Source organism: Eucyclogobius newberryi, unplaced genomic scaffold (assembly GCF_026437365.1).
Source record: "Eucyclogobius newberryi isolate DKJ021-1_F unplaced genomic scaffold, fEucNew1.0.hap1 SCAF_9, whole genome shotgun sequence".
Classification (NCBI taxonomy): domain Eukaryota; kingdom Metazoa; phylum Chordata; class Actinopteri; order Gobiiformes; family Gobiidae; genus Eucyclogobius; species Eucyclogobius newberryi.
This window is the reverse complement of record NW_027316532.1, coordinates 23,689,544-23,715,559: the sequence shown is the minus strand read 5'-3', so window position 1 is coordinate 23,715,559 and position 26,016 is coordinate 23,689,544. Positions and strand designations below refer to the sequence as shown.

Below are 26,016 nucleotides of genomic sequence, written 5' to 3'. Positions count from 1 at the left end.
ATGTGTGGTGTTCCGGTGATAAGCAGTACATGTTCTTCACAGCGCAGGTGAGTCTTTACCTGATGCACTATTTTCCCAAAGGCTTCTTGCAGTTTACCATGAATCGTTGCCAGCTTCTTTGCGTCCCGGTTTGCTTCGTGGATCGGGATGAGTACTTTATAAACTTCATTTACCGCTTCGTACATGCCCGCCTAGAATACAGAGTGCGACCAATTTGAGTTTGGTCCATAAAATGTGATGAGACGCTATGACGATGATGATGACGTTACCATGGAGAAAGAGGCAGCGGCTTGCTCTAGAAGTCCAACTAAACCTATTTCTGTGAAGTATTTTCCGGAGCAAATGCCCTCTTCATCTGGAGACACCACGTCGTCAGAGACCGCAGACTCCTCCAGCACGTTTGAAGAGATGTTCTGAGGCACAAAGACATTTCAAAGTCAATTCCCTTTACATAATAAGAATAACTTTATGCTGTAATTACTCGGCATTAAACAAAAATGGCATAAAGTTAAAGCCAGAATAGATAAACAAAATATCATTTTCTTTCACAATAGGTTTTGAAAATGATGTCATTATTAGGCCTATAACAGCAACAACACATTTTGGAGTGTGATATATTACTGAACGATAATATTTAAACAACTTTAAGCCACTGACACAATATATACCTGTAAATAAGTATGTTCTGTGACAAATAAATAGCAGAATTAAACACTTACACATACTTCTTTACTTTCTTTAGTCTAGAATGAGTCAAAAGAAGCTACTTATTCGATCCTCTACAGCTCAAATCATGTTGTATTGCAAAAACATAACAAAAAAAATGCCACATGTGGAAAAATTAAATAAATAAACTGTAAAATAAATGAATGAGCCCCAAAATATGATTCCAGCTATTATTTATTGAACAACCATTATTCAACCCAAAAATATGAGTTGTTGTCAGTTGAAAGGGCTTTAATGCATAAGTGAATGGAACGTTTTTGGAGCCGACATTTGTGAATCATAAGTTTGGATATTTCTTTCAAAAACAATTAATCTCTAATAGAGTTCTATAAGGCCCTGCCTGCCATCTGAAATTATGACATAATCAAACTCTAAAACAGACTCGCCACTTAATCGACTAAAAAGGACACATTTGGAGAGGATCACATTAACTTACCTGGAAAGTGACACAGCCCACAGGCAGATACTTGCGATCCTCCAACATACTGAGGTATTCAGCCACCAGGGCGGCGCTGTGCACCAAACACTGGGCAGCCTCTGCGTGGTTGTTCCTCTCTGAATGTTTGCCTGCCATGTTCTGGAGCCACGTGAGCCGCAGGTCTGGAGACGTTTGGTAACCCTTAGCGATTCTGGAGGGCAAGAGTTATCACAGGTCACACCAGTGCAAACACTTTATGCCTCAATGTGTTTGTACTAGAGATGTCACAATATCAAATGTTAGTGTTACGATTATTGTAAGAAGAAACATCTCAATTCAACAATCATTCATGATTATTGACATCAATGATAAAACACAAAAAATCTCATTCAAATTGTCTAATAGATCTCATGAAATCAAATGATAAAGTCAAGTTAATAATCGACTTAAGATAAGACGTTAACATAAACAGCCAGATATAAAGGCTTTATAAATCGAGAGTATGAATTGAACTGAATAAGTTATTTTTTGCTTCTAAAACAGTCACAATAATTATTTGTTCAGCGATTCATATTGTTCTTCATAAGATTATATTGAGAATCGATTAACCGAATCATCCTGACATTCCTGGTTTGTGCTGATGCAGAGGATAAATAAGGTGGACGCAGTTTTTACCTGTACATCAGATCAATCAGCATCTCTGGATCTTCCTGATGCTCTTTCATCTTCACCGTGTCCGAGAGGATCATGTGCAAATTAAATACAAGGTCCTGAACCTGCAAGACAAAAAGCGGCTTATATTATCCAAAAATGCATGACAAAAAGCAACAGAGAGTTCAGTATTGATAAGTATCCGCGTAGTGACTTCTTTAGACGATAAATTCGACGTGTGTACCTGGTCTGGGAATGTCGTTTCCCTCAGCTCCAGGTCCTCCTCTGCGTACGTGAGAATGGTTTTCAGGGAGCGACGTAAGAACTCTTCGTTGAAATTTTGCGACGTTCCCACCAGTGACGAGAGGGACATCGTCACCTGCATTTTCACCCGGGCAAAGTTCTGGAAAACACACACACACAACACAAATACAAATCAATGTGATATGCCTCTTACGCATTTTAAGTTTAGGCCATTTTAGTGCATTTGAATCCTCACATTTCCGATCTCAAAGTTCTGCCGCATGAGGAGGTAGAGAGAGGCGCTGGCGTGAGAGCGGATTGTGCTGATGCTACTGCTGCAGCTCCTCAACAAACGCAAACACAGATCTGCGCACTGCTCCGTCTCCTCCTCGAACAGCAGCTCAGGAAACTGCAGATGCAACATAAACAATTACAAGAATAAATGAGAACGGGTGTGAGGTGTTTTTTTTGTAAATAAAGGAGACATACTTTAGACACAAGCGCTCGTTGTGTAGCGAAGCAATGCTGCAGGTAGAGGGCGCTCTGGTTACAGGCCATACTGTGTAGCAGCACCTTCAGGACTCCTCCCAGGATGCTCTCTTTGGATTCTGTCACTGAGACGGTCTGAAAGCACAAACCGCTGGAGTTAGGCGTCACCTTTGCATCCCTGAAGTTATATTTTACTCATACAATTGATGCGAAATATTAAATCAATCTTTCCGATGTTTGACTTTCTTTCTTTCTTTCATACCTGCACAATGATTTCCAATGTGTCCAGAATAATAAGGTTGGCCTCTGTTGCAAGATTTCCATCAATAAGTGCTTCATGTTCCAGCTCTGCTCTTGTCCTGAAGTTAGAAACAAAACATGAGACTCGAAATCTTAATTATTATCAATAATTTAATAATTCTACTTCTCAAAACAAGTTAATGTAACTCTATATCAAATGAATACACACTTTAGCATATACAATTCCTCTCTCAAACCATTTATCCAAGCCTGTTCAGATGACACATGTGATATATTGCTACTGATAAACATCTCAATAAATGGTAATATTGAAAGTACTTTATGCCGCTGACATAATAATCACAGTAAATCCTTTTCTAAATGTATAATATTGTTAAAAAACCTGAGCTTGGAAGGTACTTATTCCACCCTGTACAACTCAAATCTTATACTACATAAAAATAACAACAGACTTAAAGAAATAAACGTATCCATGTTAAGTATTGAGCACACCAAAAATATTGTTCCACCTATGTTTTATTTAAAGATGAGTATAGTAAAAACCACCTTCAAAAACCACTGCATCAATAAACACTTTCCAACCACACCAAATGCTACATAGACTACCGGTAAATACATTGATCTAAAGTACCTACAAACATCGTGACCTACGTGAAATGATCTATTATCTAATATAATTCACTTGCACCCACCAAGAGAACACACATAAACTGCAGCCCCAAAAACAAGCACATGGGTTAAAAGCACAACAGACCCACTGCAAAGACAGCGACAGACTGTATGTACCAGAAACAAACATTGTTACTGGGACCGGAGTCAGATGGGAGGGTCTGGGCTGGCGGGAGGTCAGAGTATTCAAATGCATGAGCCAAAAATGTGCAAAACACTAAATCGATCGCCTTTCTTTTAGAGTGTTGAATAAAAGTGTTGTGTGATGGGCATTTATGTCCCCCAGGCTTTAATGGTGCACTGCGTAACTTTGCTGGTGGCGTTTCGTTTCATGGAGCTCAAATGTGGAACTTCCTGATGATTTGAGACAGGCCTCGAATGATCATTTATGTGTGTATATGTTTGTATTGTGATTTTAATGCACCTTTTCCTGTTCTGTAAAGCACTTTTAACTACTTTGGGTACAAACTGTGCGCTACAAATGAACTTGCCTTGTCTTACCCATTTGTGTCCATGGAGATGTAACTTCTTTGCTTAAAATGTTCCACAGTATCGATCTTAAACGTATGTATCTTGCATGTTTTCAATTACAGGTGTTAAAAGCATCCTTGAAAAGTATTCTTTCTATGGTGATGAAGTTAAATTCAATAATGCGGAACGTTACAGGCAGAGCAATAACATCTCCATAGAAACAAGCAGGTAAGTGATTGTTAAGAGTATGTGCATTTGTTTAAACGGGTGCACTAACTGTAATAAACCTCTCCACGTGATTGTAAATATGTTTGACTGAAACGTTGGACACATGCATGTGGATACAGGATGAATGGGAAACTAAAGCATTGCCTTAAATGTACTGAGCACACAGCAAATGTCCATACAATACCTGACTGATCTGTGACTCCTACATAAACACAGCAACATGAGAAAACAAATGAGAGTTAACAAAAATGATAAATAGGATCAAGTTAAGAACAGGAATGAAAACATACTCTGTTCTTATAATAAAATAACATGGGAATGATTCAATGTTGTGATGCAAGGAAGGATAGGGAACACAAATATTGGTGTATGACTCCTCGATAAACCATAAAAATATATAAATGCCCACTTTTAGAGAAAAAAAAAACGCAAAAAACATACTTGTCCAACTTTTCACTGTTTTGCCTCCAGTGCGTCATGTCCTTTCTCCAGCGCAGGTTTTCTTGGCTGCCAAAAGCACTGCCAGAAGGACTCCGCTCTAAACCATGGCGAAATAGTTACCGACTTTGACACCGCAGTAAAAACGTGTTTACACAATGAAACGTGACAGAATTGCAGAATCCACCTTGTGCAGGTTAGACAAACTCAACCCCACTGGAACATCAGTCACTACCTTGACACCTACATAAACAACTCAACTGCATTTCTCCCGTGCTTCAGTTATAACATGATTTATGAACCGCAGAGTATATTCGGGGGGTTGTTATTGGAATTTCTCTAATCAGACTACAACAGGTTATAGATTAGAGATATTGCATGTAAACATCACTCCTGTAAATACTAGGATCTGCACCGAGCAATAAAACGCCATAGATACCATATTTTCCGCACTACAAGTCGCACCTTTTTTCATAGTTTTGGCCGGGTTGAGACTTATACTTATATTTATACTTATATATTTATACTTATACTCCGGAGCGACTTATATGTGATAGTATTTGTTATTTTCACACTTGCAACCGCATTTCATACTCCAGTGCGACTTATATGTTTTTTCTTCTCTAGTATGCATTTTTTTGGCTGGTGCGATTTATACTCCGGTGCGACTTATAGTCCAGAAAATACGGTATATGTGATGTGCGATTGGATGTGTACGCACTCAGATTAACTTAAAACATGTAAAGTAAAACTAACAGTATTGGCATGTTCACTGGAGCTGTGGGAGAAGCCATCAGCTAATAATTTACTTTTGAGCGACACAATTTCAAATGTTTTAAAATCGCTTGCTTAAAGGTGCACTGTGCAACTTTTCTGGTGGAGGCTCTACAACCGGTTTGTCACTCTGGAAATGTCTGTCTTGGACAGGAATGTTCTATCCATCCAGCATTTATTCAATTACTCAATTACAAGCGTTCCATTAAGTCCCTACTGACCACCAGAGGGCGCTACTGAAAGGACTGAATGTTCACTGATGTTATTATTTTTTGCAATTATCTGCTTTTTGGACTATTAGCAATATTGGTATTTCCTAGACAGACTCAACATTTCTCAGTTAGTAACCGAGGTAAAAGTTGTGTGACCGTTTTTTGGTAGAAATCCCAAACTTCCCGTGCCCAGTATGACGTTAGCGTGAACTCGTACAATCTTACCGAGCTGACCACGGCTGCGGCGAACCATCTCCTGCCTGGCGCCGATGCTCCCCAAAATGGCTTCCTCCAGTTTGGCTTTCATGTCTTTGGATTTCTTGAACGTCAGGCTGTTCATTCGCTCAAACGCCTTTTTCCCCTGCATTGTGAACACAACATGGGCCTTGTATCCATGACGCCGAGGGTGAGGGTGAGTGGACAGAGAAGAAGCCAGGGAGTTATTTGCAGCACAGCACTCGGCAAGCAAAGCCAGTTAGAAGCAGAAAAACAGCAGCAAGAAAGCACCCAGAAGCAAACAGACGAGTAGAGGCAAAACAACTGAAAAGTAAGGTTAAATATTTCTGGTGAGCTAAGGTTAAATGTATTTATTCACAAAGGAAGATACTTTGCGATGTGCATAAATAAAGATGAGGTTAACCCTGGAGATAGACCAATATCAATAAATGTAATGTAAATTATCAGGTATCACTTCCAGGATAATGATTCAGGATAAGATCAATCAATAAATTATGACTATTTACTGGCTGTTGTTGGTCCAGACGGTCACATAATGGTAACGCTTGTATTTATTCCGTGCACTTCTGTAGTTACACAACATGTTTTTGGACCAATTTTGTGAAAAGTAATTGGCGTTTTATGGGAAAGGAACTGTACTTTCTGTTTTCCGTCTTGGTTAATACTGTGTTTCGGCGAAAGCGTCATTATCAGACGAGAAAAATCATCGCTCGTTAGGTCGGCTCGTGCCTTTGCGTCCCGTTACCTTGTATTCGAAGCAGGAGACGCAGAGGTAAAGCAGGTCCAGGAGGCGGTTGAGCTGGGTCACGGAGAGGTCGGTGAACCACTTCTGCAGCACCAGCTCGTCGGCGTTTTTGAGCACCCACAGCAGACAGATCAGGAGACTGCGGCTGGACTCGGCCGAAAAGCTCCCGTGTTGACGAGGAGTCTGAAGGGAAAGATTACAAACAGAGCACCGGGTTTTACAGCGCACGACAACACGGACAAAACAACGCCATCCCCTCTCGAACCCGCGACGCACCTGGGAGTTGAGCAAGAAGCTGCCCGGCCGGGACATGGGCGACGCGCCGGAGGTGCCCGCTATCGCCATGGCGACCGTTTGGCTGATTATGTTAGCTTCGCCTTCCGCCTCTTCACCGGCGTTGCTCACTACTGCCCCCAGAGGAGCTCCAGGACGCCCCCACTGGTTATGGGACTCTTAACGGCACAAGGAGGAAAACATTTTTTGAACATTTGATAGCAATAAGATAACTTCAAAAGATAAAGTGAGATTTTGTGAAAAGCTCAGCAAATGGCAGATGTGAGAAAACGATTTCAGTTAGATTCTACAATATTTATAAAGCCATACTGGTGCTGTGATTACGGGCGTTACAGAAATAAACTGAATTGAAAAGAATCTCAGACATAAATATGTAAGAGCTCAAAAACGCCTCAACAAGCGGCTGTCACAAATGAGCACATTATCGTACCAGTGAAGTCGTGAAGTTGAGGGAGCGCTTCCATGACAATCCCGATCAGAGGCAGGTAAAGCATGGCGACCCGCGCTTTAACCTCCGGGTCTGCATACCGCGGGTCAGAGTCGTGGCTGGAGAGCAGGTTATGAACCACATTCACAACCTTCTTATGCAGACCAAACATCCTGCAATACGAAACAGAACGACACAACGGGATTGTTAGATAAATAAATATATAATAGTGAATATTATTAGTTGACTTGAATGGGAAAAGTCCACTTACACTTCATTCTCTGGCTCTAGAATGACAGACAACTCAGACAGCACCAGCCCAGCCAAAAAGTGCTGCTCTCGGAACGGGACCGACAGCTCGAACATATTGGCAATTTTTTGGTCTTGGACATGAGTGGAAAAACCGGAGCTCTGTGGACAAAAATACAAGTCGCGTTTATTGACATATTTGGTAGTGTCTTAACGACTTCGCTCAAATGTATCCTGACCTGGGAAGTGGCTGAAGACACGGAGGGTGAAGGAGAGGCCGGAGGGGTGAGCAGGCTGCACGGCAGGTTAAGTGTGACATAATGCTCATGGCTGCACACGATCCTTAGGAAATCAAGCCTCAGGGACTCCAGTGTGGGGTTTTGGGTATTATAAAGCTTTGTTGACACCTACAAAACAGAAGCAAGTTAAGCAGGTTTGCTAGAAAGTTTTGTTTTCAATGTGTTGTAGTCCTGAATATATTATCCAGCTCATAATCAAAACTAGTACCGGTATCTAAACTATGATTACCGTAACCCCAGTCAAAATTGATGCAAGTTAGTTACTAATAGTTTTAGAATGGTCTTGATCCACATTAAAACTAGTAATATTGTATGAGAACATGATAAAATACAATTTATGTGTTGCAATTTAAATCAAATTAAATTAATGTATTGTGATGTCATTGTATTTATGTCTGTGCGGATCTTGTATTAATAGTTCTCTACAAAAATGAATTGTGCTATTCGAATGTTTTTATGTTTGTTTGATTGATTGATTGATTGATTGATTGATTGTATTGGGTGTTTTATAGAAATCAATTATGTATTGAGGCTTTTCCTATGTATCAAAATAGTAGTTTTAGTATTGTGATGACACTAGATCTCATGAATATGTCAGAAACACTACTACCACTACTACTACTTTGTTTGAAGTGTACCTGCTTCCAATAAGCCCTTATTAAAGTGAAGACAAATCCCCTGTCCATCACTGAGAGCAAATCATTCAGGAAGAAGGCCAGGCTGGTGTTAAGTCTCTCCACAAGCTCCAAGTCCTAGTTTAACACAACAGAAACATGTTCATTTGTATCAATAAATATGTTCTGTAACAATAACTGTCATGTTAAAAATATGTATCCAAATCATACCTTCTGAAAGCGAGACACAATATCCCCAGCGATGGTGCTGACCAGGGCTGTAATGTCATCCATGAAGCGCTCTGGGAAGCGGTGTTTCCGGGGCGACTCCAAACGCTCCGTGAAATACAGGTGGTGGATAATGCTCTTCACCTATGACAAAAGGGTGTATATTTATTTATTGACTTTTAGAACTATTAAGCCATGTAAAAGTAGATATTAAATGTGGTCTACCATCAGTTCAAAGAAGAACCAGGCCTGCTGAAGGGCACCCTCGCGGACACTGCCGCTGCTCACGACCCACTGCAGAGCCAGCTCCTCGTGAAACAGCTACAGATAACACAAAACACACAGGTAAAGGTTAACACAACGTATTAAAACTAGAGTAACATAACTATGCAAATGAATAAGAAATTAAATTTAGAATGGAGGAAAACTGTAACAATTTTTTGTCATTTATAGTCAGTCTATCAGTCAGATTATCAATTGTTTTTACTGTTAGACTAGTATACAGTATATATTTTAAATGAAAAACAATTCCCAGTGCAGGTTCCCAACACTGAAAATCAACACTGTAAACAGAAAAAGCAGATTGTAGATTGATGTAGAAGCCCACGTTAGCTACAGTGGCACACTCAAAATGCTGCCATGCAAATCACAGTCGTTAGCTAAAAAGCTGGAATACATTATTTGTTTTCTTCATAACTGGTACTATTAGGTAAAGTACTCAATACAGTGCCTCAGGTGTCAAAGCGTCTTAAATAAATTCTATTCAATGGAGCTCAACTGTCCCGCCCACTTCGAAGCCCGATGTCCATTTTCATCCAGTTTCTATTTATAAAACATTTCTTATACATTTAACCCAATTTGGCAAAATGTTTTAATAACTTAGCGGTTATTTAAAGACAACCTATTTGAAATAAAATTATAGCTCTTTTTGTGTTTTGAAATCACAAAGATTAAGCCCCAAGAAAGCTTTCAAAAATGCACTATTTAAAAACAAAGTTGGGAACCGTGTGGGCAGTCACTGTTGAGCTCCATTGCTGAACTATTTGTAATGCTATACTGTATGTTGTAGTTGAAACCATGTCATAGCCTAAACTAGCAGCACTCATGTATATAAATATCTATATAAAAATGTTCATTAGTGTGCAGCACACAGACAAATGCATACAAGCTTCTCACACTTAGCAGACATCAGTTCAGTCGACTTTGTGTCAGCCAGACCCCAGCAAACATTCATATCGACAAGTCTTTTAAATATTTTAAGAAAGAGGCAGATCATTGGACCAGTCAGCATTCAACACAAACACAACATCAAACAAATCCAATGCACACACCCACAAGACAAACGAGAGAGGAGGCGAAAAGAGTTGGGCAGGTTTGTCTCCTCCCCCAAGTGCAAGAGGCTCTACCTTTTTTGTGGGCAATCGTCCTGTTAAACTTTGCAAGAAACTGGAACTCTCAGTGTGCGAAGACATGCGATTGCCACAGCGCTCCATGGCCTACGGGTGGGATGAATGAACGTGACAACAGGTTAGTGGAGAGGCAACGGGAGCGTGGAGCCGCACCTTTTTCCCCCCTCAGGAAAATGTGTCCGCCACAGTCACCCACACACACACACACACACACGCACACATGGAAACGACACCGTGGACATTCTCACACGCATTTGCACACACATGAAGACAGACGAAGGCAGGGGCACAGCAGACAAACAAGTACAAGTCAATGCAAAAACCATACACTACTAAACATTGAAATAAGGATAATATTATGCGTTAAACTATGACATACTGTACATCATTATGGTACATTTTGGCTGTTGTAAACTGCAATACAGATAAGCCTCGCCTCTTCACGGTGAATTTCCATCATTTACTTGTTTCTGTTGCTGAAAATAGCCACCACATGACATGTTTTAACCTCACGTGTTTGACCCAAAGTCCGGAGTTTTAGAATAATCACAAGAGATAAGAAGGTGAAAACAGGACTTTTCTGAGCACTCAAACCTCACATGCAATACGAGATTGCTTAAACATGCATCGACTCAATCTAAACACAACTTTGAGAAAGTTAATGATAAGGGAACAACGTTATAACATGGCTAAAAGCTCACATAAGTCTAATTTGCATCATATGTTCCCTTTAATATAGCTATAATTAAACTTTTCACGTCGGTGTCTTATGTTGAATTTCAGGGCAAATAGAATCTTTGTTTTGAGTAACCATATTAAATATATCTTAAACGACACAAATACAACTTAAAATGACAAAGAACGAAAAAACAAACATATAAAAAACAATAACTAAAAGGTGAATTGGACCAGGACAGAACAGGTGAACGCTTTCCCTCATACGCAGATACACCATGCGCCAGTGAAACAAGCTATTGCTATGGTTAGTGTTGGATCATGCATAGCTACAGGAAGTGAGAGGGTTCAAACAAACAGTTTAAATATTTAGCAGGCAAAAGATGTTAAAGGAACAAAACTGTACAGGTAAGATCTAACATCACTTTTTTTTCTCTACAAAAAAACACCACGACAAACCATATTCGATTGCCTTGTGTTTTTGGGCTATATAATAATATAATATATAATAATAAAAGTGAATATAAATATGATTACTGAGAAAAAACAATGTTAGATCTTGTGAAAGCTAAATGCTAAAATGGTAAATCTACTGATACTGTTTAACTGAATATTGTAATACTTTGAAGTTTTGGACATTTTTCTTTGGCAAGTGGAGGATATGAGTTAATAAATCAATTTTAAGAATATGTTGATGCCAATCCACATGACACTAAAACCGGCTGAAACTTCAACGACTTCTCTGCCAGCATAAATAAAAAGACAGCTTCAGAAAGTGTGCCATTAGTCAATAATATGCCAAGTTTGTGGAGTAAATCCCTCACAAATACCGCAAATGATAAGGTTCAACATCTGCGAATTATATATTTGAATATTTCTTTAAAAAACAGTGAATATCCCATAAAGATTATGTAGGCCTCTGCCCTTTATCTGAAATTATAACATCCTCAAATTCTTGTACATGAATGCAAACTATTACACTCATTAATTTTGTGATTTATATCTCTACACAAAGAAACCAAAACTTCAAGTGTCGCAATATCCCTTGAATGTGATGATGGTGAGTAGGTCTAGCTGAGGTCAAGTGAAGGAGGGGGCATTGATAAAACCACCTGCACGGTTTCTGGAGCAGACCCAGGGCTGGATCCCCAGGGGTCACTGTTACAGCCCATGGAGTGTACCCACGAGTTGGAGCGGTCTAAACCCTAGAGATGCCGAGGTCAGGAGACACAAGGCCAGGCAGGAAACGGGGACACGAGCGAGCAGCACGGGGGAAGGAGGAGGGAAGGAATAATTACAGGTTAAACAGGTTCACAGGTCACAACTGCAGGAAGACACCAAGCCCCAAAGGTTTTATTTAATCTAAAATAAGAATTCTGTAAAGTTATAAATTTATATTCTTTTAGATGTGCAAGAACTAGCTCTCCCTTCCTAGGACACAAAAGGGAAGGAGGATAAAATATTAGCAGAGGGAAAATTCTTCAAACAAGTGGCTGCATTCAAAGTAACAGGGTTAAAATAGAAAGAAAAAAGATTTAAGCAAGTCACAAATTATCCACACACCAAACCAGAAAAGAACAAAAGTGGATCGAAAAATCCCAGTTGACTGAAAAGACCAAGTGACTTATATACGACTATGAAACCATGGTGCACTGTGATAAAGAGTGCCCTGAATCTTGCCTTTCAGACACTGTCCACACTGTAAGTGTGTGGCAGGTTGCTGTTACAGCGGTTAGAGAGATAAGATGTCCAGGCCTTTGTTTACACATGAGCAATAGGGTTTACATGTTGATGAAATATATCTCAGGGTCACTGAGCACAGGGCCTCTGTCACAATGTAAGCTAAAAACTGCATCTGGTACATTCACCCTATGAGTCTAAAATACCTCGCTTATCAATAATGCTGCTGGACAAATATTTGACTGACACCACGTGCCAGAGGAAATACTGAATTAAGAGTAAAAACTGTAGAAAGCCATGGACCTGACCGCAGTGAAAGCCTTACTTTGCTGCCGATGATAGCGCGGACCTCGTCATCAGGAGAAGTGGGTGTGCCAGATATGTCAGGGTTACTGTTGCTGAGGCTACGGGAGCGGTTCAGGTTGAGACTGGCCGGTCGCACGGCCGATCGAGCCATGGTTGCATAGTGCATAGAACCTCCAAGTCCTCCTGGGCCTAAAACCACACAAGCACACACAATAAAGCACGTTGTAAATGAGAATAAATGTGGATGAAGATTTTATGAACAAATCATATTTTTTTCTGCATGGTAATAAAGTGGAGAAAAGGCTTAACTAGGATAACAAAAGATACAGAACATGCATTTTGTGTCCTGTTTCCACATTTATAGTCTTCATACTGGGTTAAGTTTTGCATGAAGAATTACTACAATTTCATCATCCTAATTACACTTCTGGTTACCATGCTCTTAATGTGCTGTAAAATAGAAAACTTTTACAAAACTCCTGGATAAAATAATGCAACAAAGAGGATTTAAAAAGTCATGATATGGAGCATTTACAAATGTACCTGTTGAAGATGAATTGGAGTCTGTGGAGCAGGCAGAGGAAAATATGCAGAATGTAGAAGGAGTAAATCATAAAATAAAAATAAGGAGAAAATGAGGTTAAAATTTGTGGCATGCATATTAAATCAGGCCAAGCTCAGGGTTGGACAAAGTTGACAAAAAGAAATGATGAAAGTAAAATATTCGGATGTTGAGAATGCAGTTTAATGTTTGTGTTGAATACCAGGTGAGGGAGAGTTGGGGTCGGTGCTGGGCAGACGGAAGACATAGTGGATGTAAGAGGACAGCAGACTGTTGCGTCCGTGCATGTCTTGGCTTGTGTCCAGATATTTGTGGAGCCGGTTTACTATAGACGCCATGACCTCAAATGACGCCTGTCCCAGATTCACTGTACAAGGCACAGAGACAAACGCAAACAGACAACTTTAACTTTGTATTAAAGTCTTAAAACAATACATTTTGGAAGATGTTGATGTACCTATTTGTCCAGCTATAACCGGAGGCCGCACCACAAGCAACACGAGTTTATCAAGAAGGAGGTGAAGGAATCGCACGACAGGCTCCAGCTGAGTAGAGTTGAGCGCTGCGAGGCTGGTCTTGAGTTCGGCCTCCAGGCTGTTCTCCATGATGCGCATGTCCCCAATACGAACTGGGAACATGTGCTCATCCAAGGCGTGCACCAAGGCAAAGAACTTGTCCAGGTACTGATCCTAAAATACAGAAAGGAGACAAAGGGAACAGAAGGACAAAAGTGGGGAAAAATCGTTTATGACATGTAGCAAAGGAGGAACTTTTGGCTACATCTGGGTATAATTCTGAAACGGTAAGTTTGCTCACAATATGGAAAAGATCTACAGTCTGCAGAAGCAGGACAAAGTCCAGATAACACAAGCTGAGCCAGGAGCAGGATTTATGAACACATTACACTCAAAGGTTTCGAGCGCCCACAGTCAAGTGCACCACATCACAAGTGCCTCGGAGATGGAGCGGCCTTAGTAAATTACTGCCAAGGTCTTGGCGTATGAACAGAGGTTAAGGCAGGAGTTTTACTTTTTAGAAAACATACACTTTTTGCATGTTGAGATCAAGAAACATATTTGCCATTTGTGGGATTCTTGTACAGTGGGTTAAAGTAAAAACAAGAAATATACACATTCAGTACATCATTCAAGTAGGTCCACCGTGTAAAAGCAAGAGTGAGGGATACTGGTAAATATTGCTCAGGGTGAGGTAACACTGATATTGTACACTATTGATCAGTATTTTCTTCATCATTAGAAATTACTGTTTGAACCGAGAGTGGGCTGCGTGACTCAAGTCCTTCATGATCCTTCCTGCTCGTTTTGTTTGTTGGAATGAGACAAAAATGGACTTGGTGCACTGTATAACTTTTCTGAGGGTCCAGCACCAGCTTTTCCCCATGGAGATGTTATTGCTGAAAAGTGTGAAATTAAACTACTGTATTTTCCGGATAATAAATCCCACCATTTTACATCGTTATACCCCAGAGCGACTTATATACGGTATGTTTTTTTCTTCTCTATTATGCAATTTTTGGCTTACACTCCGGAGCGATTTATAATCCAGAAAATACGGTCATTTAGCCCTATTTAGACAAGTACGTGACGCCAGATCTGTGGAGAAGCGAGCCCGCTCATAACAAGAATGGACGTTTTCAAGGATTTCTTAAGTATTAAAACATCTGCAATTGAATAATAGTTAAGCTTAAAGGTGCTGTACTTGTTTTTCACATTCACACAAACGTAACAACCATTTCATTTTGAACTGTTTGCAGTGGTCCAAATGTATCGCTCACTTTCCTAATGCATTCTGAACATTCACCACAATGAGCTTATAAGCACTTTTCACAACTTTCAGAGGTCAGAACAAAGTTTGCTGTCATGGTAATCAAACCTGAACATGTGCACCAAATCAAATCTTCTATAATTAGATGCAGACAGGACAGGTCTGATTTTGACCATAGAAGCAGCTTTTACGTTGTAGAACATTTCAGGGACAGTAATAACATAGAGCCAGTGCCGAACCCTGCATCAGCATAAGCCTAATCTTACATGTCATAGTGATGTGATAAGAACGAGTTTACACGGTGCATAGGCGTTACCTGCGTGTGAATGGTGGAAACAGATGTAACTTCCACATTAAATACACCTCGATGGTTGTCCACCCACTTCATTCCTGGGAGGGGGACCTGGAATGCAAAAGACTTTTAGAACACTGAAAATAAACACGATCAATTTAAGCAGCGAGCGTACATCTGGGGAGAGGACGGAGTAGGACTGAGGAGGTTTTTCCAGAGACACAGGTAGACAAAAGTGGCCCGTCCGCAAACGCCCATTCTGCAACATCGGGATCCACTGGAAAACGCAAGAAATCAGAGAAAAGTTATTGAGATCACTCACAAATTATTCAATTGTTTACTTTTACTGTTAACTGAAGCCTTACAGTGTAACCCACGGGCGTCTCCAATGGCGTGTTTTGTTTCTGCTGACAGCTGACGTGATAAAAGGTGAAGAGAATGTGGTGGTGGTCCGACAAAGACGCAGGCAGCTTGATTTTCACCTCATCCGAAAAGTCAGGGGATCTGGAAAGATGTACGCGGTAAATATGTAAAATCCCTGAGTGTAAATCACCGATCTAAAAACATCTCAATGCTAATGGCGTGACGAAATCTTTTATGCATTTGTTTGGCGGCGAGATTTCACCTTGGAATTCATTTAATCTAAACATAAGGAAAATTGCATAGCTTTACGTCCCGCGAGACCATTAACGTCCAAAGTTTGAAGAGTTGCACAAGACAAGCAACAAACCCACAAGATCACTGTCCAATTTTAGAAACTTCTGACATGAAGGTCAGCTGTGTCCACTGCACTCACAGGAATATACTGTATACATTACGGCAATTTAAAACTTAGATTTGATTGTTTACAGCGAAAGTTGAGGCTGGATGTAAAATATGTGAGAAGACAAATCAATTCATGACACATTATTCACAGGTTAATTAATTTTAGCCTTGAAAGAGTGACCCTTAGTGACAGATGACAAACCACAGGATATCGTAAAACATTTATGGTGGTGATAAAATATTTGACACCCTTCAGCCACTATAGGTTAACAAAGTTGTGGCAAGGACAGAAGATCAAATAGAAGAATTTCACACACCGGAAGAGAATATAAAATTGTACAGTAGTAACAGTACCGGTACTTTCAATGTTTCAAGGGACGATAGTGGGTTTGAGACTTACCGGTTATGGTACACAACAGAAGTATAGGATTCTTTATAGAAATCTGCACAGCTGGACTTTCCAAATATCACCTAAATAAAGTAAAACACAATTACAGCTGTGAACAGTACAATAACTTAAAAAGAGTGACATCTTGACGTACAGGCATGGCATTATTTGGGTCCTCTCCATTCATGAATTGCACTTTGACGGTGATGTTGCGGGCAGAGCCTTGGCGGTTGGCAAAATTAAGACTTTGAGGGTTGATATACAGCAGATTCCTGGAAAACACAAAATACATTAGTCTGCTGAATCTAATAGGCTTAACATAGAAATATCAATATGAAGAATCAATAAACGATGTCATTATGTCATAGCAGCTGGTAAGATAATAGAAGCGCACCCATTTGAGGGGCTCGTGGCCTCTTTTATTATCCATCTTTGTGTTTGACCCAGTTTCTGAGAATTACTGCTGCATCAGATTCAAAGAACTCATTTAGCAAAGGCAAGGCCAGTGCGCTTCACAAACTCTAGGAATGACACATGGGCAGGTACGGTTAGAGAGGGCCACATAGATCAGTCAAAAAGCTAATGCTGCCGTTATACAAGGGACATGAGCGTGGGGTGCTGCAGAACACCAAGAATAGGAAACACACAAACAGCTGAAGAGTCACAGTGAGATGGACAAGTAAATATATACAGTCCCACTGGGACCACAGCTGGAACCACAAGTGAACAGGAAGCGTGGGAATATCCACAATTACAACTTTTACTGTAATTGTTTAACTTTGTTATTTATTTTGGAGCAAAACAAAATGTGCCGGTTAGTGTTATGTAACAGCAGCTGCCAATGGCCAAACAGCACTCTCAGGAAAGACAAACTAAATAAGTTATTTTTAAGTGTCATTTTATAAATGTAATCCACATTTAAAATTCCATCCCAAAAACATTTTTAGTCCAGTTGGTTTTAGGCTCAGGAATTTTGGGCAATAAGCCCCTGCACACTGTTCAACAACTGTGTATCACTGCCAGTTTTATGCTGAGCAAGCAAATTCCAGCCACATTCACTCAGTGTGTGGCCATTTATTTCATAAGACCACAACTCCCTCTCCAGTCATAACAAAGGAAAACACTTATTCATGGCCAAGAACTGAAAAGACCCATACATAAAACCACAACTCCTCACTGTTCCTCATTAGGAGGTGCTGACATGAGCTAGCATTTTATTTTAAACAAAAATGAAATGTATACAGTTTTTCAACCCTGAAATTTCACAAGTCAAACTAAAAATAGCAAGCATGTTCAAGTTAGAGCATATTGCATTTTATGTACATCATCTACCGCATGAATAGTTTTATTGCCTCAACCTATTAACAGTCTGTAGTCATGAAGGTATTTATATTTCTGTTTCTTATTACAGAATAATACAGCTGACAGGGTAAAGGAGGGTAAACGACCCACCACTGTACTCTCTGCAGACAAACTTACTATTGACTTCTCATAAAGCTTGTGTTTTGAAAACAGCACTTGGTGTACAGACATGTAAACATCTAGAAGCTAATCATGTCTTGTCATTCCCATTTCATGTCAACCGCCGTCTAAAATATTGCACCGGGCATGACAAACTTTTTAAAATATGCCACCACCGAGCACTGAAATCAAGATGATGAGTACACACTGTCCAAACTGTGAAGCATCATTCCTGGCGCTGGCACAATTGACAGCTGTGCCTCCCCCCGACCCACCCCTGACTGGGCTGAATCAGCACGAAGCTAAATCAAACTTTGGGAGCATTAATTACAAGCTGCATTATCAATCAGAGTATAGTGTGCGGCAGACTCGCCGATATGAGACTGATCAATCAAAAAAGTGGAATGGCTATTGTTGGCATTCTGCTGATCGGCCTAAAGCCTCGTGCCTAAAGCCTCGTGGAGAAGCATGGGGTGCTGCGGTTTGCGGGGGGGAGATGCGATTGGGGTTAAATGGATGGCAGCGTGCAGGGGAGGGGTATACATATGTCATTTGCTCACTACTGTGATTTGTTTGTTCAGGAGAGGGGAGGGAGGGAGTCAGGGGCAGGAGGAGGCTGGGTCCAGAGCTAAAACACAGTGATGTTTAATGATCAGCTAATCCCCCCCCCCCCTGCCCTCCCCTTTCTATCGGGAGGGCGGTATATAACACAAGGCAGGCTGTTGCGCTCACATTTAGACAATTTTGTCATCACAGCAAAGCAAGGAGGCAAAGTTGCACAAGTAAAGAAAGCATGATGAAGCTGCGACTACTGCTGCTCGTCGCCTCTTTGGTTGTCGTCTACTCTGAAGGTAGCGAAGAAGACGGCCCGACTTTGCCTCCGGCGGCCCTCACCACGGCGGCGAGTCCCACGGAGGCCAAGTCGCGCTTCGCCATGCTGGACGACGTGCGGCTACTGGCGAACGGTCTGCTCCAGCTCGGCCAGAGTCTCCGGGAGTTCGTGCACAAGACCAAATCGCAGATCAACGACATCTTCCAGAAGTTGAACATTTTCGACCGCTCGTTCTACCAGCTCTCCGTGGTCACGTCGGAGATTAAAGAGGAGGAGGAGGAGTTGAAAAAGACCACGAGCTATCTGAAGGCCAACAACGAGGAGATCCGGAACCTGTCGCTGGAAATTAACTCGAAGATCAACAACATTCTGCAAGAGAGGACGCAACTGCAGAGCAAAGTGGGTCACTTGGAGGAGAAACTTCAAGGGTTGTCTCAGAGCATGGTCCCACCAGAGCAAATCAGCGAAATATCTACACTCAAGGTAAAAAACAACTCTTTTCTGTTTCTCTTTATAGTTGAAGTGATAAATCCCAAATCAGGAGACACAGAATAGCAAATTGACGTGGCTGAAAGGTGATCAACCTACTTTATGTTCTTTTTTTACGTTGGTGTTTTCAGGAGGTGATTGAAGCTCAAGAGAAAACCATCACAAACCTACTCAACGCAGTAAAGGAGCAACACGATCAGCTTGACAACCAAAAACTCAAGATCAAAAACCTGGAGGAAAAGGTAGACTTTTAAAAAACATTTCATTTCAATAACGTAAAACTGTGTCGTTGAGCGCTAACTTCAATATTGATCGCAGCTCAACAACGACAACTTCCAAGATACAATGGAAAAGTCGATGGATTCTGACCCCTCGTCTCCTGATATGTTTGAATATCTCGCAGGGAACTCGACAGGTAAGCGTTCGGCATTCGATTCACGAGACATTTGACAGCAATACGTGAATTCATTTTATATTTTTATGGCTGAAGATCTTCCCGCGGACTGCAGTGAGCTTTACGGCAAAGGAGAGGTCAACAGCGGAATCTATGTGATAAAACCGAACCACTCCGAGCCGTTCAACGTTTACTGTGAAATGACATCAGGTGAGCGGCTTTTCGCACGTGACGCAATGTGTGTGAATTTGCGTCGTCCTATTGTTAAATAACGCAATCCCAGAGAAACAAAACGTCATTCTTTTGATAGAAACGGGAAGGACGGACATCTTCTTCTGATAAAGACAACTTCAGATAGGGTTCGCAAACAAATGTGCAACTAAAATCAATGTGTTTTTTTCCCATGCTCAGACGGAGGAATGACTGTCATTCAGAGGCGAGTCGATGGTTCGGTGGATTTTGACCAGCCATGGGAAAAATATGAAAAGGGCTTTGGCAATTTTGAAAGTATGTTGACATTTCTTAAGCAGTTTTACAGGTCTAAAATGTAAAATTGTTCAACGAAAATTGTGATAATAACTAAAACTAAATGACCCTAACTATCGTGTATGTATATCCAGGGGACTATTGGCTGGGGCTGCAGAAGTTCTACAGCGTTTCTCAGCAGGGCTCTCACATTCTCCGGGTGGACCTGGAGGACTGGAGAGATGGCAAACACTGGGCAGAGTATCAATTTTCATTGGACGGACCCTCGACGCACTACACCATTCGCCTCAGTCAGTCCTCCGGCGACCTAGCAGACGCCTTGACTAACGTTACTGGCGTTCAATTCTCAACTAAAGACATCGACCACCAAAGAAACTGTCCTCGGCATTCCACAGGTAACAACAGACGTATGAAACTGATATGACACTGAACTAGAGCTGAGCAATATGGCAAAAAAAAAGGAAAAATATTTTATTTTTTTAAGTATATATTTAAAAAAAAACTGGAGATCGATCCAAGTTTTTTTGTTTTATTCTAACTCTGAGCATTTGATTAAAGTCATGCCAATATTTTGAGGTCGATGTAGGGCTGAGTATATCAAACTCATCACAGTCCAAAACCAGGGGTGTCAAACATGTGGCCCGCGGGCCGCATCCGGCCCCCCAGACGTTTTAATCCGGCTCACAAAACATTTCTGATTTATATTTATCAATTTCCAATAGATATATGGCATTTTTATGGTTAGAACGACAGGTCCCACAATGTTCAGTGCTGCTGTGCTGAGGGCTGAGACGTGCCGACGCGTGTCACGCACTAAACTAGACCTGAGCAGAGGTCTGAGTGAGGAAAGAGCTGCACTAAAAGTGAGGCTAATGTGGAGCTAACAACTAGAAAACAAATTTCTGTGATGATACATCCAAATCACCTGCTGCAGATTTGTCCAACAGTGCAGACAAATTAATATTATTTTTATGGTTTTATTTTTTACGCTATGTTCGGCCCGCGACCCAGCTTGAGTGTCGAAATTTGGCCCGCGGCCCAAAATGAGTTTAACACTCCTGGTCTATACTGCTCCACTCAAGAATAGTATGATATGAAAAAATATATTTATAGTCATGATATATATATATATATATATATATATATATATATATATATATATATATATATTTTTTTTAGACATCCAAAGCTTCACTACAAACCTTTAAAAGAGCAGTATTCTAACTTTTTCTTCAGTGCCCTCTTTAAACTAAAGTGTTACTCAAAACCACATTCTTTGACTGACGGATGATTATCTCCAGACTTCTCTATTAAACTGCTATAACTGGATCAATTTGATTCAAATGTGATGATTTGCCAGGCCCTACAAGGATCCGTTATAAAGTGATGTATGAATGACTAATGTGCCTTGCCTTTAGGTGGCTGGTGGTTTGATTCCTGTGTTGAAACCAACCTCAACGGACGATACATCTGGCTGCGAGCGAAGGGACGCTCTATGAGAAGGAAAGGCATTCACTGGAAGCCAAGCACGGGCCCATCGCTTTCACTAAAAACGACAAAGATCAGCGTACGACCAGCTCCGCCCGGTCCCGACAGCCTTTAGTGACGCGGCTCTCTAAGAATGCCGCGCTAGCCAATGTCACTGCGCAACTAGTTCTATAGGAAGAGCTGCTATAAAAGGTTGTAGCTACGGTAAGCATTAGATTATAGTAACAGTAGATATTGCACAGATGCTCTAGATCACTGGTGCTGACCAACAAAAGAGCCGTGAAAAGCTGAACTGATGCAATGATGTAACCACGGCGCCCGGGTCAATAATCTACTGGGCTCAATCCAGCAGGAACAGTAAAGTTGTCGTTATGCAATGTCTGCAATCACAAAATGAAGATCAGCAAACCCAGTCGAACGACCGGCTGCTGACGCTGACTGATGAGTGCAGTGCTTGTGCAATTATAAAAATAGTTTAACATGATTGCATCCGTGAGCTTCTTTGCTTTTCTAGGGATTTAATAGACAAGTGATGAAATGGCATTTGCATGTTTCCAAGAGCTAAAGGTGTGTTAAGCCACAGGTTAGACTTTACATAATCCTACATGCCTTAATCGTGGTGGCTTGTGTGCATTTTTGTTTTATATTCTTTGAAGTAAAATGTCATTGTAGAGGTCATATTCTACATCATCTGCCATTTCTATCACTGTTTTCTACATACTACATTTACCAGCGCACTGACTGTTATTTTTTTTGTTTAACTGTGTATATTTAAACCATTTTTCACAGTAGTGTAAGACATTTGCTTATATTACTATAAAACTGTCATTGCATTGTATTTTGAGTCATATTGACTTTTGTTTTAGTATTACTTCATTATCTGTACTGTGAATGTTTCATACTTAACACTTAACATTAGCCTGGGCTAAACCATAATGTATTTATGATGTCAGAATAAAAATAAAAGATACCTGATGTCGAGTGCTGCTTTGTTAAAGATGGGGTACCCAGACATTTGTGTGGGAAAAGGTCTCCACATTCTGTCTGTATTTAATTACTGAACATTTTATCTTTTCAGTCCTGTAAGAAAGAGCCATGTGAGTCATATATGACTTTTTGGACCCTTTGGGGTGAGAGCTGATTATTTGTTTAAGCATATCACTCTGCTTCACTTCTGTGTCTGAAAGAGCTGTGCAAGTGGAAAAAACAAATCGATTCATGTCAATATCAGTGAGCAGCCAAAGGATTTGTGAGAGCGGGGAATGAGTTTGAAAGGTTTAAATACGTTCCTTCCTTAATACACTGTTTGAAAATGAGGTTCTTAAATGTTCTTAAATAAGCACATATAAAACCGGTTGTAAAGGTGCTCTAAGTAACTTTTCTGATTGCGTGTCTGCCACCTGCTTGTCTCCATGGAGATGTTATTGCTTCGTCTAGAATGTCCCACAGTAGGGCATTAAACTTGTATCTATCTGCATTCAATTGCAGGCATTTTATTGCAAAAAATACCTTGGAAACATGTATTATAAGACTAATGGAGATAGATAACGTAGTTTAATACCATACATAGATTAAGATATTGCAACTCAAATTGTTTATTTTTAATGACATTTTGAAATCTAGTCTTTCAGCAGGTCTTTGTAATCTATTGATCTGGCTTTATCTCCAGCTGAAAGGTACCGATTATTTGCACAAATGAGGTTGAGGGAAGCGGCAGTGGAGTCTGGCAATGAGCGTATGCCTCCGAGTGACCTTGACAAAAATAGTAGGTCAGATGCAATTTTCACCCCACGCGCCAACAGACATGTGGTGATCATTAACACACTGCAGAGTCATCAAAGGCCAACCTGAGATAACACAATGTGCCTTTAAAAACCTTGAATTTAGGTCATCGTTGCACAGCAGGTAATTTCAAAACGAGCAGCTCAAATCATGTAATTAGCTGCAGTTATGGAGAAAAGCAAATACAAGCACAACTATCTGTAGGGTGAAATGGCCTTTTCCTCATATTGATCAATCTTGATTTATCTAGCTCTTATTCAAACAAATAAATATGTTTTTCAGTATTTATTTCAAGAACATAAACAAGGCACTTTTATTCAGTGCCATTTAACTTTCAATCTGCAAAATCTGACAGAGATTGGCTGTGGAGCTTTTCATTAAAAAGACCCAAAACATATTAATAACAATATAAATTATTGTATCTCGATCTGAAATTTGATTAATTGCCCATAATTATGTAAAACAATTATTTACAGTATACTTTACATTTCTCCAGGGTGTTTGAAGGGCAGAACAAGCACCCACATTTCAATTACACCATAATCTTTAAATAGTTTGGAGCGAAATGTGCAATATCGGCTAAAATTCACTTAATTGTTCTTTAAAGGCCAGTTTGAGTTCGCAGTACCTGTATGTGGTATTTGGCACATAGACATCCCTCGCAGGAAACTCGAGGATTTCGCGTGTGGGCCGCACCCTGCTGTCGGGGTAAGGCTTGACCTGCAAAAGGTCAGGGGTCAAGCAGTAGTGGGGGCTCTCTGGAGCTGGAGAAATGTCCAACTTCAACTGGGCTGAAGGGAGCCACGAGGATAAAAGACAGATGGTGAATATAAAGATCAAAACCATATGACAAATATCAGGAATACCCGTGTAGTAACAATGGTTTACCTGTGATGGGCCGGAGTCTCCTCAGCACTGAAGAAGGCCTCCTCATATCAGCGAGGAACTTAAACAGATCCTCATCACTGAGTCTGTCCCCCTCCTAAAACACATGGACAGCCAGGGGAAAAACACAAAACAACAAAGATAATTAACAAAGGACTGAGCAAACATGAAAAACAATAGGTTTTCTCATCATAGTCATAATAGGTTTGTATCTTGTAAAAGTTTTACTCTCCTTGCACAGTTTGGATTTTATTATGCCTAAACATTTTTATAGCTTAACTATTTTCAAAGTATTTCTAATATTGTAGTCAAATTGTTAGTTTGAATAGTTATGCATCATGCATCTTGATTTTTTTTATTGCATATATCTATTCTTTTTATCGTATACATCTATTGTTTTTATTGCATATATCTATCATTTTTATTGCATATATCTACACTGGAATGTTCCCTTTGACAAATAAAGCTTCTCTCATAATGATTTAAAAACTTTGCTTATTACAGAATTAGTAGTAGTAGTAGTAGTAGCAGCAGTAGCAGCAGTAGCAGCAGTAGCAGCAGTAGCAGCAGTAGCAGCAGTAGTAGCAGTAGTAGCAGTAGTAGCAGTAGTAGCAGTAGTAGCAGTAGTAGTAGCAGCAGTAGCAGCAGTAGTAGTAGTAGTAGTAGTAGTAGTAGTAGTAGTAGTAGTAGTAGTAGTAGTAGTATAGAGACCTGTTTGAAGAAGTTGGTGATGGTGAGTGTGGCTGGTCTGAATCCTGTGAGGCTGCAGGCCTCGTCTCCACTCGTCGTCCTCTCCAGTGAACGCCTTCCCATGATGCTTGAGTTCCGTCGTTCAGACCAAGAGCCTTTTCGCTCTAAAAAAATAATAATAATAAATAAAAAAAACATTATTTTCTATTAGCTAAAAGCGTTTACGAGCAACAACCAACTGTTACTTGATCAAAAAAAAAAAACTAAGAAAACCTATGTTAAATCTGTACTAGTTATAATGTGTTGATGCATTTGAATTATATAGTATATAATAAGTTAGAAATACACGCAACATTTATCATAAATAAATCACTTTTAATGCTGTTATTGTTTAAATTCATTTTGATAGCCTTGTTCGAAAATATGTTGAAAAGTCATTATTTTGCACTGCTCCAAACACCAAGAGAATAATCCCGTTATTTAGCAAGAACAACAGCACCGTGAGTTGTTCTCTGTTTTAAAGTATTAAAAGAGACTACCGTGCAGATATTTCTTTGCTAAATCCACAACAGAGGCCAAAGTTTAGATAAAACAAACGATCGGACTCACGCGGATCAATACGGTGTCGTTTGTGTAAATATGTTGTACACTTTGTTGTTCGTAAGGTGCTTTTTAGATAAAGTGTAGCAATGCATCGACGGACCCACGAGTCCCGAGCATGACTACATACAAGGCCTCGGTCACAAGCTATAATGTAAGTAATATGAGCACGATCGCACCTGAAAGGCTCATCTCCATCTCGGTGTCTCTCTCCAAACTGCCCGCACTGTTGACGATGTTCATCAGGTGAATAGCAGTCCAGGCGAAGGGCATCCGATAGCGACCGAGGCGTTGACAGAACTGCTCCGACTGGCCACGAAGCTTCTCCAGTTTCTCCTTATTCTACGCCCCCAGAACATCAGAAGTAACTCAAA

The 26,016-nt window shown here is 40.4% G+C and overlaps 2 protein-coding genes across 22 annotated transcripts in view; one reads left to right on the top strand and one right to left on the bottom strand.

Moving 5' to 3' along the window:
• The window catches only part of dock7 (dedicator of cytokinesis 7), a 44,605-nt gene that overhangs the window by 12,218 nt on the left and 6,371 nt on the right, over positions 1 to 26,016 (bottom strand). For 3 of the 21 annotated variants that reach the window (XM_072439340.1, XM_072439341.1, XM_072439342.1), the window contains exons 11-44: positions 25,822 to 25,984; positions 25,064 to 25,206; positions 24,356 to 24,449; positions 24,096 to 24,258; positions 16,690 to 16,807; positions 16,548 to 16,618; positions 15,748 to 15,886; positions 15,558 to 15,659; positions 15,407 to 15,493; positions 13,763 to 13,994; positions 13,508 to 13,672; positions 13,287 to 13,307; positions 12,763 to 12,932; positions 11,870 to 11,962; positions 10,080 to 10,169; positions 8,899 to 8,994; positions 8,677 to 8,817; positions 8,470 to 8,583; positions 7,772 to 7,939; positions 7,555 to 7,694; positions 7,287 to 7,456; positions 6,839 to 7,014; positions 6,563 to 6,745; positions 5,806 to 5,965; positions 4,598 to 4,694; positions 4,341 to 4,358; positions 2,790 to 2,886; positions 2,528 to 2,662; positions 2,295 to 2,447; positions 2,040 to 2,198; positions 1,820 to 1,920; positions 1,163 to 1,355; positions 270 to 413; positions 60 to 191 (exon numbers count right to left, since the gene is read on the bottom strand). In XM_072439340.1, coding sequence (XP_072295441.1) covers positions 60 to 191; positions 270 to 413; positions 1,163 to 1,355; positions 1,820 to 1,920; positions 2,040 to 2,198; positions 2,295 to 2,447; positions 2,528 to 2,662; positions 2,790 to 2,886; positions 4,341 to 4,358; positions 4,598 to 4,694; positions 5,806 to 5,965; positions 6,563 to 6,745; positions 6,839 to 7,014; positions 7,287 to 7,456; positions 7,555 to 7,694; positions 7,772 to 7,939; positions 8,470 to 8,583; positions 8,677 to 8,817; positions 8,899 to 8,994; positions 10,080 to 10,169; positions 11,870 to 11,962; positions 12,763 to 12,932; positions 13,287 to 13,307; positions 13,508 to 13,672; positions 13,763 to 13,994; positions 15,407 to 15,493; positions 15,558 to 15,659; positions 15,748 to 15,886; positions 16,548 to 16,618; positions 16,690 to 16,807; positions 24,096 to 24,258; positions 24,356 to 24,449; positions 25,064 to 25,206; positions 25,822 to 25,984 — 4,428 coding nt within the window. The remainder of the gene's footprint in view (positions 1 to 59; positions 192 to 269; positions 414 to 1,162; positions 1,356 to 1,819; positions 1,921 to 2,039; positions 2,199 to 2,294; positions 2,448 to 2,527; positions 2,663 to 2,789; positions 2,887 to 4,340; positions 4,359 to 4,597; positions 4,695 to 5,805; positions 5,966 to 6,562; positions 6,746 to 6,838; positions 7,015 to 7,286; positions 7,457 to 7,554; positions 7,695 to 7,771; positions 7,940 to 8,469; positions 8,584 to 8,676; positions 8,818 to 8,898; positions 8,995 to 10,079; positions 10,170 to 11,869; positions 11,963 to 12,762; positions 12,933 to 13,286; positions 13,308 to 13,507; positions 13,673 to 13,762; positions 13,995 to 15,406; positions 15,494 to 15,557; positions 15,660 to 15,747; positions 15,887 to 16,547; positions 16,619 to 16,689; positions 16,808 to 24,095; positions 24,259 to 24,355; positions 24,450 to 25,063; positions 25,207 to 25,821; positions 25,985 to 26,016) is intronic. The other 18 variants (XM_072439343.1, XM_072439347.1, XM_072439348.1 and 15 more) reach the window with 12 other exon arrangements.
• On the top strand, positions 18,635 to 22,671 carry angptl3 (angiopoietin-like 3). Its single transcript, XM_072438904.1, has 7 exons — positions 18,635 to 19,311; positions 19,449 to 19,559; positions 19,636 to 19,732; positions 19,808 to 19,921; positions 20,123 to 20,218; positions 20,332 to 20,592; positions 21,616 to 22,671. The coding sequence occupies exons 1-7, from the start codon at positions 18,790 to 18,792 to the stop codon at positions 21,798 to 21,800; spliced, it is 1,386 nt and encodes a 461-aa protein (XP_072295005.1). The 5' UTR covers positions 18,635 to 18,789; the 3' UTR covers positions 21,801 to 22,671.